At 48.6% G+C, this 13800-nt stretch overlaps 5 protein-coding genes across 5 annotated transcripts; 4 read left to right on the top strand and 1 right to left on the bottom strand.

Annotated features, from left to right (window-relative positions):
• Positions 1 to 2847: 2847 nt before the first annotated feature.
• Positions 2848 to 4903, top strand: N7509_000507 (uncharacterized protein; the record flags this gene model as incomplete). The annotated part of the gene is made up of 2 exons (XM_056625144.1): positions 2848 to 3420; positions 4391 to 4903. The coding sequence occupies 2 exons, from the start codon at positions 2848 to 2850 to the stop codon at positions 4901 to 4903; spliced, it is 1086 nt and encodes a 361-aa protein (XP_056493726.1).
• A 56-nt stretch (positions 4904 to 4959) lies between these two features.
• On the top strand, positions 4960 to 5817 carry N7509_000506 (uncharacterized protein; the record flags this gene model as incomplete). Its single annotated transcript, XM_056625143.1, has 3 exons — positions 4960 to 5140; positions 5253 to 5372; positions 5462 to 5817. The coding sequence occupies 3 exons, from the start codon at positions 4960 to 4962 to the stop codon at positions 5815 to 5817; spliced, it is 657 nt and encodes a 218-aa protein (XP_056493725.1).
• A 3405-nt stretch (positions 5818 to 9222) lies between these two features.
• On the top strand, positions 9223 to 9513 carry N7509_000505 (uncharacterized protein; the record flags this gene model as incomplete). The annotated part of the gene is made up of 2 exons (XM_056625142.1): positions 9223 to 9311; positions 9373 to 9513. Exons 1-2 carry the CDS (start codon positions 9267 to 9269, stop codon positions 9511 to 9513), a joined length of 186 nt encoding a protein of 61 aa, XP_056493724.1. The 5' UTR covers positions 9223 to 9266.
• A 151-nt stretch (positions 9514 to 9664) lies between these two features.
• Positions 9665 to 9928, top strand: N7509_000504 (uncharacterized protein; the record flags this gene model as incomplete). Its single annotated transcript, XM_056625141.1, has 2 exons — positions 9665 to 9793; positions 9878 to 9928. The coding sequence occupies 2 exons, from the start codon at positions 9665 to 9667 to the stop codon at positions 9926 to 9928; spliced, it is 180 nt and encodes a 59-aa protein (XP_056493723.1).
• An 87-nt stretch (positions 9929 to 10015) lies between these two features.
• Positions 10016 to 11443, bottom strand: N7509_000503 (uncharacterized protein; the record flags this gene model as incomplete). The annotated part of the gene is made up of 1 exon (XM_056625140.1): positions 10016 to 11443. One exon carries the CDS (start codon positions 11441 to 11443, stop codon positions 10016 to 10018), a length of 1428 nt encoding a protein of 475 aa, XP_056493722.1.
• Between the last annotated feature and the right edge of the window lie 2357 nt (positions 11444 to 13800).

Genomic DNA, 13800 nt, shown 5'->3' with positions numbered 1-13800 from the left:
ACGTTGGCGACGTGGAAAGTCGTTCACCATCCAACGGCACGTACGGTAGGAGCTGAACAGCTTCAAGCACAGCAGCGGAACATTGAACGATCAGACATGGCGAAAGACATAAAATACCGAGTATCTCCGTTGAGAGCGAATATGCCCGAGTCGGAGAGTGGCAGATATTTCTACCGAAGTCTTCGTCTGTTTATCAGGGACTCAGAGGCTTGGTAGATGCTTCGCATGCGAAAGGCCTGTCCATTTCTTCGCTATCCCAATCTGCTGCAAATGCGCCCCTTCTAAATTTACCTCCGGATGCGCGGATAGTTTGTCTGCATGGGAAATACAGGATACCATCTCCAAATCCGCGAACCTACCTTCCACTCCACCCGATCGACCTACCCTACAACATCTTGTCCAGGAGGAAGTCCTCATCTCAACCGCCTACTCCATTACCACTGGCAGAGCTCTATTATTCCAAGGACAAATGCTCCTCCGCTTCAACTGGCCCAAAGCGGCTATCACTACCAAACATTCCCAAGTTTAGGCAGCCTGGCCTACTGCTTTGCTTGACAATCATTCAAACGCCTAGACAGCTACCAACGCGTACCCGTCCAGGAAACGTAGCTACCACATTCAGTAGATTGCTTATGGCAGGTCATCTACAAGGATTTGAAACAACACCCCCTGAGATTGCCGACACACCTACCTTCTTAGTCAAAACCAACGGTGCCCACTACATTACAAAAGTCTTCGAACACTACCCTTGACTACCGCGCTCAAGCGACACCCTCCGCGACCGACCCAGAGCCTCATTTACCCCAACAGCCCACGATACCGTCTATCACTTCCTTCGCCCCAAAACTAACAAACATCCTATGCTTCCGTCCTCCAGCGACCTGTCACATCCATACTGCAACCGATTCCTCCATCGCAAGAATCGGTTCTTCCCGCCAAACACATACTCACAATTGAAGATCTTCACCGCCATTTTTACAATAGACCGCCACCGTTCCAGCTCGAGAATAAGACAAGTCAGCACTCAATTAAACGAACTTGGAACAAAACCGCATCTGCCACACAGTCACTGTCCAGATTCTTAGCCTCTTTTTTGCTCGCGTTCTCGCGGTTCCGAACACAGATAGCTCAAGATGTCACTCCAGTCAACGGGGGATGCAGCGACGATTCAAAGAGACATGCGGGAGGGTAAACTGTTTCGCAATGTCGTACAAAATGGTTCTCGCTAGATTATTGAGACGAGACTGTTCAATCCGTCAAGGATCGTGACCATCGAATCGGTTTTCGAAGACACTAAGTATCTGAGAGCCGGGTTTGAAGGGTTACGTAGTCTATGCAAGAGATTCTGAGATCATTTCGGGGTTGATCGAAAGCAATTCATTGCTTCGTATATTTGCCTCTGGATGTATGCTATGAGGAATTATGACCGTCTTTCAGACAATAAGTTTAGCAAGGGAAGGCAGAACAATAGAAATCAGGAAAAGGACGTTCCATCCGCACCCATCAGCAGAACACACTTGGTACAGGTGGTAAATCTAGCAGTATCGAAAGGATTCCAGAGCAAAGAAAGTGACTCAAGGATCCCCAAAGCATAGGAACCTATACTCTTAGGAGTCGGCGCTGGTTGAAGCTCTAGCTGTCGTAGCAATGATGGTGGCCTTCCCTAAAGCAGGCGACGTAAACCGCCCTTACTAAGGAGTTATAGGCTATAATCTCCGAGACTTATTCCTAAAGTATGTCTTGTAGCCCATAACGCCCTTTTGTAGAAGTCAGGTATTTCTGGGGAGACTACCTGCATGAAGATTCTGATCACCCTTAGTATGTGACTAACTTACAAAGATAGTCTCTTACGCTAGTGCGGATAATCAACCCGATGAGTTGGCTCGCCGAACAGGTAGAACAAGGCTAATCCTTCATTGCTACCTCATCATGCGGTCCCTACCCTATCAAATTATGACGGATAAAATAAAAGCGGGGAGGGGACATAGTAGCTCGCGGTCCATGCGTTCCAAGGTTTGGGATGATATATTCAATGCAGGCAGGATCGTAGACGGGCACTGCGATCAGCAAACAACAAACAACAAACAACAAAAAATGAATGCGGTCCGGTCAAAGACAAAGAAATTCAATCACAGCGCATACACGAGCTCCAAATTAGATCCGGCTTGCAGCTCGCAGCTCGCAGCAAGCGCCCACTAGGTAAACTTAGGCAAGCCACAACACGAAGGATCAGGAGCAGCAGCACCAGTCAGCCAACCAGTCAGTCAGCCCGGGGTATGATCTACTATAATCACGGAAAGCCTTACCGCAATGCATCCGCCCCCTCAGTGGGGTTGGTTATGACGGTGCAATGTGACGAAACTATACCCTATCGCAAGGCCACGATCTCATAACAACGTGAGAAGGGCGACGGTGGGGCTGCGAGTGAGAAAGTATGTTAGTTACAACATTCGGGCCACTGCGGTGTGCGCGCTAGATTCCTCAAAGCGAAGACGAATAAAATCAAATTTGGTGCGGTTAGAAGCCCGGCGCGAACGTACAGCTTAAAGATTTGGTGCTGAGCTACAGTGCGGAGTTTCACTGAATATTGACACGCATGTTGAACCCCAAGTCGTTCTCGCTCCCAGATCGTCGTTCTCGCCCCCAACTCGTAGCAGCCCCCACTCGAGTCTTACTTTCCCCCTCATCTTACTCCCCCTCTTTCTCGAGTCTTACTTTTGTCGCCCGGTTGGGGTCTGACAGAGGCGAGTATGGAATTTAACATTTAATCCATCCGCGCCATCCGGCATCATGTGGAACACCCGGACTGACCGTTTCTTCAGTCTCGCATTTTAAGCTTTTGCCAATATGATCGGCCACGCCCCTAACAGCAGCAACTCCTTGGAGAATGAAGCTTGGCACTCACTGTGGGGTCAAGAGTGTCCATCGCGCACCTTTAGCCTTAATCCAAGACCTGTGTGCGAGAATGAAGATTGGCAGCCGTCGGAGTCAACGACCATCTCACAGCCCGACGCAATCATTTCGCACTCACTGTTGGGTCAAGAGTGTCCATCGCGCACCTTTAGCCTTAATCCAAGACCTGTGTGCGACAATAAAGATTGGCAGCCGTCGGAGTCAACGACCATCTCACAGCCTGACGCAATCATTTCGCACTCACTGTGTGGCCAAGAGTGTTCATCGCGCACCTTTAGCCCTGATCCAAGACCTGTGTGCGAGAATGAAACTTGGCAGCTGTCGAAGTCAACGAACCTCTCACAACCTGAATCAATCATTTCGCACTCATTGTGGGGTCAAGAGTGTCCCTCGCGCACCTTTGGGCCCAATTCAAATCCCGTGCGCACCTATAGCAAACTTGGCACAATGGAGGGTGAATTTGGCTCGTCTCATCAGGGCCGCTGGTCAGATCGGCAAAGCGAGCATGTCAACACGTCTTCGGCGATCGAACACGACATATTAGGGCCGCTTTCTTCCATGGATGCCACTCTTACAGGCAATAGTCACAACACACCATCCACACAGGGTCCCTTCCAATGCTGGTTGCATGGCTGCGCTGGCCGTACATTTTCGAGTCTCAGCAATTATCGTCGACATTGCAGAGAGAAGGCGGCCCACAAATATGTTTGTCAGCGATGTGGCCGAAGATTTTCCCGTGATATATCCAGAAAGCAACATTTCGAGCAGATGCGCTGCGTCCTGACGACATTTGACGCCAACAACGTGCCTTCTTGGACGAGATTATCCAATCACATTGGCCACCAAAGAAAAGCACGCAAATGATCATTGGCGTGAAGTATGGCAGGATCTACAACACAATACGGGCAATTTCTGGAAAACCTCTCGCTGGACGTCGTGGTTGAAGCTGTGATCAGTTGTGACATAGTAAAGAAGAGGGATGTGCGATGGAATATCAACTTAGAATGTGGCGACAGCGACCGATAAATACGACGGTCTTGCAGCCAAAAGAAATCCGTTCGATGCTTTTCGGCCTATGTCACGTGGTCAGGCGCGTGACCCAGGCACCCGTTCATGTACGATAGTTAGTTGCGATGAGAGCTTCCCTTTCTTCTTTTTCCTTAGCTTTATTACTCTCGTTAATACTACATGTTACATTTCAGTTTCATCCGAGATCTACCATAAAAATAAAGTTCACAACCACTTTTCTCTTTTCGGAACGCTTGAGACTAGTGTGTGGCCTTGACCATTCAGGACCGTTCCACCAAACCCTCGAACCCACCGAAGACGCCAAGATCGCCCGGCATCGAACCGATTGACGAATCACGACACGATGGGCCGTCCGACAGCTGCGAAAGCCAAAGGCAGCAGCCTAAAGGCATGAATTGAAGAAGTTAGTGAAGTCAGCGATAACTACACTGATCATAACGACGCTGAGAGTGAGGCTGAATCCGAAGCCGAAGCTGAACCCGTTAGGCCGACCCCGACTACCTCAAAGAGATCGAAGAAGACACCTGTTGTTGCTGTTGTTGACAAAGGCAAATCGAAAGATGATCGCCGACGATCATTCATCCTTACCTATCCCGTCCTCGCTGGCACGAATTCTGACGAACAGGACGGTTACCGTGAATTTACGAACCCTGATGACCTACAGGCATTCCTACAAGCAGACCCGAAGCCATACGAACAGCTGTTCGACGACCAGGACGAGGTTATAACCCGATTAAATGAGACCCGAGAGACCCGTAAAGGACACGCTGCTGATCATGAAGTGCGGATGAGCATTAAACGCCAGGTCGATCGCTACCTTCGACAGCTGAGAGAAACCGAAGCAGAAGGCGATCATCTTCAGCACGAACTGAATACACCCCGCGAACTGTCAGCCGTGAAGCGACCGCTGAAGCTCCTCGCCATCATCGACCCCGATCGCGCGCCAGAGGATCGAAATTGACCAAGACTTACAAATTCGCTGATCCCCTAGTCTTCTCTGATGGCACAGGCACTGATATGAAGTTCAGAAGCTGGCGCACTGCGATGGAAACGAAGCTGAGAGCTAGCGCGGATCACTGTTCGACCCCTGAACTCCGCAAGACATACGTTGCTAGTCGACTGACCGGCGCTGCCTATGATCAGATTGTCCTCGGATTGAACGACGACGGTGATGAAGACGCCTCCTTCGACGATGGTGGTACATCCTCGACTATCTCGAAAATATCTATGGAGACCCAGTTCGCCAGGAACGAGCTGAAAATTTGAATTCCTCCGGATGAAGGATACTGAGAAATTCGCCATCTTCCTAGCTGAATTTATCCGTCTCGCGAACGACGCACAAGTTCCTCGCAACAAACGTGTGAAGCTCTTGCATCGAAAGCTTACTCCTAAGCTACAGCACAAGCTTGTCGGAAAGGCTTCTAAGACCGGTGTGTCATTATTAACGAATACATCGAAAAAGCTCACCGCACTGCCTTCATCCTGGAAATCATGGACGCTGACATTCGACAGACCAAAGCTACGAAGACCACCGCGAATGCGAAGCCTCCTACCGCGAACCTGTCCGCTCGGAACCAGAAGTCGACAAGCTCTGCGCCTTCCTCCTTTCCCCGTCTCGACGTGGCCGAAATGATCAAACGGAAGTCCGAAGGTCGTTCTTTCGAATACAACGAGGTAGGACATATGGGCAAGCATTTTCCAAAGCGTGCGCTACGCTTTGTTACCGAAGCAAAAGCAAAAGCTCTCGTGGCTGTTCACCTCTCTGAGCTTGAAGCATTTGCTCCTACTCCCCCCTACTGCGAAGCCTTCCGATACGGGGAAAACCAGAGCCGGTCAAAGTCTCCCTACCAGGCGGACCCGAGATATCGCTGCTAGAACTGGATATGTCTAGCATGATGACTACTACAGCCTTTGTACCGAAGCCACAGCTAGTTTACAATTCACGTTCATTCTCTATTCCAGTCCTTGGTGATACTGGAGCGCAAGAGTTCGTGATATATCAACACTGCGTTGGTAGTACAGTTGCACCAGAGTTGCGGTGCATACGTTGAGCGACTTGAAAAGCCTATACCGGCGAAGGGTTACGATGGCCATTCTGGCACACCGATTACCCATTTCGTCCAATTCACACTACAACTTGACGGTTGCCGACAGTTACAGATACCTATGATGATTACTGACCTTGGCCAATACGACATAAGCCTCGGTCGTGATTGGTTCGACCATTTCCAAGTCCTCGCCGACTGCCATGAGAACTACTATGGCCTGATGTGTAACAATCCGAACTGGACTCTCTTTCCCTTTTGGGACTAGCTTGGCCTCGCGGCTTATCCGCAGGCCTCACCTCCCATAGTTTCTCTCTTCTCCACACTTAGTATTGCGTACTCAATGTACTTGGATTCCTTCAAACAGGCTTCTATTACATGATGAGGTATCCCTTGTTGACGAAGTGGCATCAAAACTCGTTATCCCTATGCCCCGCGACGATATTGAAGAATCCAATAATCAACCTAACACATCAGGAAGATGTAGAGCGAAGAGACCGATTGATGCGATCAGAGGCCTCACAGGAAAAGGACTACCCCCCAGGTGCAGGAGATGATGCTGCGAGCTCTCCGCAAAAAAGCAGGAAAAGCAGAAGCAGAAGCAGAAGAAGAAGGCTCCTCGGTTGTGAGTTTTCCGGCCGGAAACCCATCTCCACCGAAGAATTTCTTAGTTCCGCCTATTGAAATTGCGGCTATTAGAGCTATCGGATTCCATCGACATATGATCAAGGAGGGTACTGAAACGTTTATCACCTCCTTGGACGAATCAACAGTATTCTGGAAAAAGAAAAGGAGTCCCCGAGAGCTTGAAGATGACGAGAACCGGGAGGTCATTCCCGATGAATGCCATGAATATCTCGACATCTTCTCGACAAGCAAATCGAACGAGATGCTGCCCTATCGAAAGGGTGTAGACCAGAGAAGATCAGGATATCTTCGACGTATGCGGTCGTAAAATCATCAATATATTCGGCTAACGTCGTATTGATGAACTTCTGGAAGGAGGCGGGAGCGTGTGTCATTCCGAATGGCATCACCTTGTATTTGAATGACCCTTAGCGAGTGCGGAAGGTCGAGAGGTCTTCTGCGTCAAGATGTAGTCGGATCCGATGGAAGCCTCGCCGAATATCAAGCTTTGTGAAGATCTTTGCATGGCTGACACGTTGTAGTAATTCATCGGTCAAGGGGAGTGGATATCGGTCCTTCTTGGTGAGGGTATTCAATCTGCGATAGTCAACACAAAAACGAAGCTTACCATTCGGCATCCTAGCCATCAGCACCGGCGATGTGAAGGGTGCTAAAATAGGTTCAAAAAAGCCAAGAGATAGCTTTTCCATGATATAGTCTTTACAGACGGTCAATTCTTCAAGTGACTGTTTATACAAGGGACAGTATCCGGGGGCGAGGGTACCATCGAGCAGGAGGAGGAGCATAGTGAACATGTGAAGAAGGTTCTCCAGCGTCTCCGATAGGCAGGCTTACAAGCTTCGATCAAAAAATGCAAATTCCACGTTCAAAGCTCAAATTTTCTGGGATTTATCGTTGGCAATAACGGTATTGCTGTCGACCCTGCGAAAGTTGCTGTCATCCAAAATTGAGAAGCACCAACGACTGTCCGTGGTGTACAGTCATTCCTAGGATTCTTTAACTTCTATCGCGGGTTTAACAAGCACTATAGTCATATCTATCGACCGCTGCATCAATTAACGCGTAAGGAGGTACCGTTTTAGTGGTCCTCTGAATGTCAAATTGCATTCGAATTTCTGAAAGTAAGCCTTGTATCGGCGCCGATTCTACAACATTACGACTCAGAAGCAGAGACAAAGATCGAAGCTGACGCCTCTGAGGGCTGCACTGGCGCAGTAATGCATCAAAGATCAAGTCCTACGTCACCCTGGCACCCTGTGGCCTTCCTCTCGAAGTCTAAGGGTCCTGCAGAACGGAACCACAATAAAGGAGATCAGGAGATGCTCGCTATCGTTCGTGCGCTTACGGAATGGCGTCCGGAACTTGAGGGTCTCCAGCGGATGGAGCGACTCGTGGTCTATTCAGATCATGGACCATTGCAAGCCTTCATGATGACGAAGAAACTTAACGGTCGTCAATCCCGCTGGCAGGAGTTCCTGTCACGCTTCTACATCGTGATACACCATAAGCCTGGAAAGAGCAATATCATCGCTGATATCCTAACAAGGTACTGAGGCGCATGGAAAGCAAATGATAGGAAAGTCGTTATCGATGTGAGTGATGATCCCACCGGCCAGAGATTTCTTCTTCTGCGAGGATGCTTTCATTCTACCCCCTGGGAAATCCACTTTTCCATCAATGCCTGCTCAAAACTGACGATACATTCAGAGACCATTATAATCAAGCAAGCCTTGCACTTATGAATATCTCGTCAGATGTCGGCTCTCCCGGTATTCTCTAGCAAATGACTCGTCAGTGGAGGCAGCTCAATTTGTCTCACTCATAGAGCCTATTCCTGACGAGAGATCTAAGTGCCCGGACAGGGAAGTTATATCTCTTTGCTTTCCATGAGGTCCATGTGGCGATTTACTGCGTGACGTCTAACCCCCAAAGCTTAGAGCATACAGAAGCGAATTACGCAGAACAGACGGAGAACGAGAGGGGTAACCCTATCCTTTCTAGGGTGCGCGACTGCTGTCTCGCCAGCACGCGTCTGAGTTTTGTCAATGCTGCAGGGGAGTCCATGTAACTATCTACGGTATGAAGAAGGTGATGCATACCATCTAGAAGAGTGGCCTAGCTGGGAGAACACAAGACGTGTGACAACGGCGCGGAGTGACTAAGCAAGCTAGATCACGTGATTTGTCGCCGCCTGTCCCGTCAATAAGCTTCTGTAGTGGTTACGTAAGACACGATTCCAGGTAAAAAAAAAAAAAGGGTTGTAGAATGCGTATATACACTCAACGGAGATTGGTGGGGTCCTTTTGAGGACTGTTTAGACATCGTAGGATCAATTCCAATCAATTCACCTATAATCGCCAAACAGCATTTATCGTTCCCCCTGCGAGGGCAAGATGCGTCCAGGGGCAACCCCGATCGAACGAGCGGCTACCTTTGTCGTCGATTACACACGATAGACGGTGGGCTCTTCTACGGAAGCGAATACAGCCATACTCCAGCAGAAGGTTATCCCACGAGCGTTAGAATGGGCGGCACTTTCTGGCGCAGCTTTCGAGGTAGAGAAGACATCATTCGTCCACATCGCCAGGAACCAGCGGCAGCGGCAGCTTCCCGCGGTCCCGTTACACGCGAATGAAGGAGCGACTGTCGGTCATCGGCGCCAGTCCAGCTCCGGGCGTCGGCGCTGCGATAGGCTCGGGCGAATACTAAACAACAACGGAAGGACTACTTCAAACAGTCGACCACCGGCCAGTTTACACGCCAACTGGACTCGGCTCTCCCGGGACCCCACATGAAGATGCTGCATGATAATCTAGAACGGGAGAAAGCACCGATACTAGCTCAACTCCGCACGGGACATGCCAGACTGAATGGATAACTTCATCGAATCGAGGACTGATAGTGATTTGCGTGGATGTGGCATTGAGCGTGAAACAGTCCCGCATATTTTGCTTCGATAATCACGGTGGAATGAACAGCGTCGCGCACTGATTGAAGCCGCTGGTCCAAGCATAGGTAGTCTATCGTAGATGCTAGGAGGTAAAGCCAAGATTGTAGGAGATGTGAGTGAACCGAATGAAAGAGCATGGAAACCCGACGTCAAGCTTGTCCGAGTCGTCATCGCGTTTGCAATGGAGACGGGACGGTCGCCTCCTGAAGTTTGAGGAAGAAGATCTGAATTTGAGATCGCGCATGTGGTGACCCTATTAGATGTACGTATCCTATGGAATGGTACACTATAGCTAGGGGGCTACATCCGATCTAAGGTCATTAAAAGCCTGAAGAATAAATAAATACACTGTATTCGGTTCTCGGCAGTATCGCTTCGTAACATGGTAGAACGAGTGAAAGTCGAACTGGACTCTACGAAGCTATTCTAATCAAATACCGATCAAATCTTTCATGTTCCGCTCATGGTTCTCTGGATCCGAGAAAACCTCTAACAACTCTGGAAACCTCACACTAATGTATTCGCTGACCTCCCGTCCGAGGCGGGCTTCGTCTGCAAAGAAAGTCCATATCATTTGGCGTTTCTGCATGATGACACGCACGAGGCAGTCCCAACCGCCCCGGAATGGGAATTCGCCTGCGACCGGCTCTAGCCCATTTAACCACATGTTGTCCTGTTTGTCACCAGAGTCCTGAAACACATTGATGACGTTCAAGGCATATTGACCATTCGTTTCGGTGTATGCTCGCGCGTTTGGGCTGAGCAAGCCCCAATGTTCTTTCTTGAGAATGTCTGTGACTTCTCTCTGGACATTTTCAAGCATATGAGCCAATGTCATGTCTGATCTGCTTTGAACTCGAAAAGGAAAAGCGCAAATAGTTGGACCAGCAATGTCCAAAATTCCGGGCACAGAACAACACCGTCCAGTGAAGTAATCTGGAAAGACTATGTCACTTGTTTTGAAAGCCTCCATAAGCGTGCAAGCCCACGCGGCTTTTATCACTGCAGTGTGGCGCACATTTCTAGACCCAGGAAGAGATGGTTTCGTTTCAAACACCCCGCCTGTCACTTGTACTGCGTGGGGCCAATCGGTCAATCCTCGGTTTTGACCATCTTGTGCAGATCGATAAGGGTGAGACCAGCGACTAGAAGCGGCGTCTGATGGAGGTCGTTGAAGATAGGCGATAAATCTGCTGTATGGTGGTCTTGCAACTGCTGATTCGATGTGGCCCTTTGCATTCCAAGCAGCTTTGACATCGCCCCAGATAAGAGACAATGTGTACGCATCGTAAAGAGCATGGTGCATGGTGAGTACGAAATGATTCAAAGCCTCGTCTATTGCAAAATAGACCAAAGGGACTCCGGTTCGTAGAGGGCCGCTGAAACGCTCTGTGCGTTGATAAGCCTTCGTATCATCTACAATCTCCCAACGAAACTCGTCCTTGACCACCACTTGAACAAATGTCTCCCTGGAGTTGGCATTGCGGAGACTCGCGATTCTCGTGCGCAAAATCGGATTGCGGTTAAACGCCAGCTCCCAGCATCTTTTGAATAGCGCGATGTTCTCTCGAATCTCGTCTTTCAAGGCGTAGACCATGTGAGAATGTCGTAATCCCGTGACCTGAATTGACTCGCGTATGCGCACGGTTTGAAAAGGCGTGCACGGATACGCATCTTGTATGGCCTCATCTGTAATATCGCATTGCTGGGCAAGTACTTCTAATATTGAAAATTGTGCTGGTTTCGGAGCTGGGACATCGTTATGGTTGGTGATTAGTTTGGGCCCTCCGGGGACTTCAGAATGGACTCCGTCAAAAGTGGGCAAGCCGTGTTGCCGAGCAGAAAGTGTGGTAGCCATGATATGCCTACGAGTCACCTCAATGACAAGTGCTGAAAATGAAAAGGGTTCCCAACAATGTTAGTCATGGCAGCTTCATTATTAGCAGCACATGGGCAGGACTGGCTTCATCTCAATAGTACGAGCTGATCCTTCATGGCCTGCCTTCATGCAGATCCGGATGACGAGATGAAACCTGGCCAATACCCGAAAACTTGACCCATTATAGGTAAAATGCCTAGGCCCCAGGCCCAAATACAGTACCATTGAAACTAAATATGTATTTAGGTAAAAAGTTACGAGCTGATCCTTCATGACCTTCCATCATGCAGATCTGGATGACGAGATGAAACCTGTCTAATAACCAAAAATTTGACCCATGACGGATAAAAATGCCTTAACTTTTTAACCCAAATACATATTTAATTTCAATGGTATTGTATTTAGGTTTGGGGTTTACAGTGGCAACGCAAAACTCCGAGACCCCCTATTGACCGAATTCTTAGAATAGATTAGCTATTACCAAAGCTGGAGGTGATAGACTAGGCAATACTACTTAAGGTAGCTACTAATCCAGTATGGGAAGGCGGAGAGAAAGTATAGCACTACCTGCAAATGCAACAGTAATACGGATGGATTAATAGTGGCAGAACCATACAGAGCAGCCAACATTCCGGACTGTTGAGGTCAAACCCACATCGAGTGAGCAAGCACTGTGGACTGCGGAAGTGGACGAGCACCATGGATCGAGCGAGTGGGCAAGCACCGTGGAACGCGCAAGTGGACAAGCACCATGGACCGAGCGAATGGATCATCATCATGGATCATGCCTGGGCGAGACTTGGGGGCGAGGACGCATATTCAAGCTGAGAAGGTTTTGCTGCCGGACCAAATTATTCCGGCGAAGGATCATACATGCAGGAAGGAGAGAACTACCGAGTCGCGCACCCCACCCAAGTATTAATTTTTAAATGCATATATTACCACCTCAACACCAATTATTAACAATATAACCTATCTATGCCTATTTGGACATGAAGTCCCTTTGTGTCCTCTAATCCCACAGTCCGAACACGTAGAAAAAGCTCTGGTTTGCTGCTGCAAAGGTGGATTAACTGTGACGGACCAGGGCCCGGCCGATATCACGTGCGGGCACGTGACCGTTCCAAGGGAAAACCAGACGAAAGTACATGGGCCACATTCCTTCTTTAAGATTATTGTCAACAGCATGCAGGCCTAACCGTTGTCGCTACAGCCCTTCACGTTTACCATCTCCACTGAGGTTGATGTTGTAGGTTCAACGATCACTGGGTCCCAGTAGGGCCTGTAAGGGTCTTATTAGCAGCGCCGCACTCGTATTACAATACCGCCAGGTGGCAGGTGGGGTGCGCGCAGTATTGTAATACGAGTGCGGCGCTGCTATACTAACTTCACCAGACCTTTCGACCATTCTAGTAGTCCAACGCCATTTTTGCTTCTTTTTCTCATTTTCTACGTGTAGATTAGCAGGCAGGCCACGGCTGTAATGGGCCAGGCCCGATTACATTTCGCGGCTTTGCCGCTCTCGTTCACTTCATCACGTGCTACACCGCACCCCCTTATCCTATGTCTGTTAGCTAGTCTCTCCTTCTTCTCTAAGCTTAATATAGACAGTTTGTGACATCGCCCTGTTGAATCTAAGCTCGGCCATAGCCCTTCACAACGGCTTGGTATAGTGGCATTTCACGAGTTTGAATCACACTAGTAAACTGCATTAGTTACCTACCGCCTACTATAAGTAGATGCCACGCGAAAACAATAATAACGCGATAGCGATTTACCTCCTTACCTAGTGGAAATTCTTCGAAATTCACTAGAATTTTCAATTTGAATATTAGATATGCCAACCTCTCGAGCCCTACAGTTGATTCAGAATCAATATTATACTCCCTCATGTCGTGGAAAACTTGACCAACGTCCTCGTGGTCATCAACTTTTAAGTGTATGATCGCGTACGAACTGTTGAATTATTTTCTATCGGTTGGACCTATAAACAAATCCACACAAGATATCCAGCTATTCTCATCAATACTATCAGAACAACTATCTATCGAGCAGAAAAAAGGGCTAACTCAAGAGACTTCAAGCCGCTCAGGCTATCCACAAAAGCTTACCGAAATCGATAAAGAACTAATGGGTAGTCGGAGTTTATAATTATAGTGCCGATAAATGGAGAAGAGAACTTTGGTTTAACGAGTCAACAATTAAGCGAGGAAAAAGTGCTCGTCGCGAGTATACTTTTACTAAACCAAAGTTCCAAATACCAACCCGAGATATTAAACCAATTTCTTGCCATGAAAATGGTTTGGGCTGCTTTTTTTTGGCTCTGGTCGCAGGAC

This window comes from Penicillium cosmopolitanum (assembly GCF_028827165.1).
Source record: "Penicillium cosmopolitanum strain IBT 29677 chromosome Unknown utg000003l:1.0-3747932.0:1.0-3751027.0, whole genome shotgun sequence".
NCBI lineage: Eukaryota > Fungi > Ascomycota > Eurotiomycetes > Eurotiales > Aspergillaceae > Penicillium > Penicillium cosmopolitanum.
The sequence above is the reverse complement of the archived record's forward strand: the minus strand, read 5'-3'. Positions and strand labels throughout refer to the sequence as shown.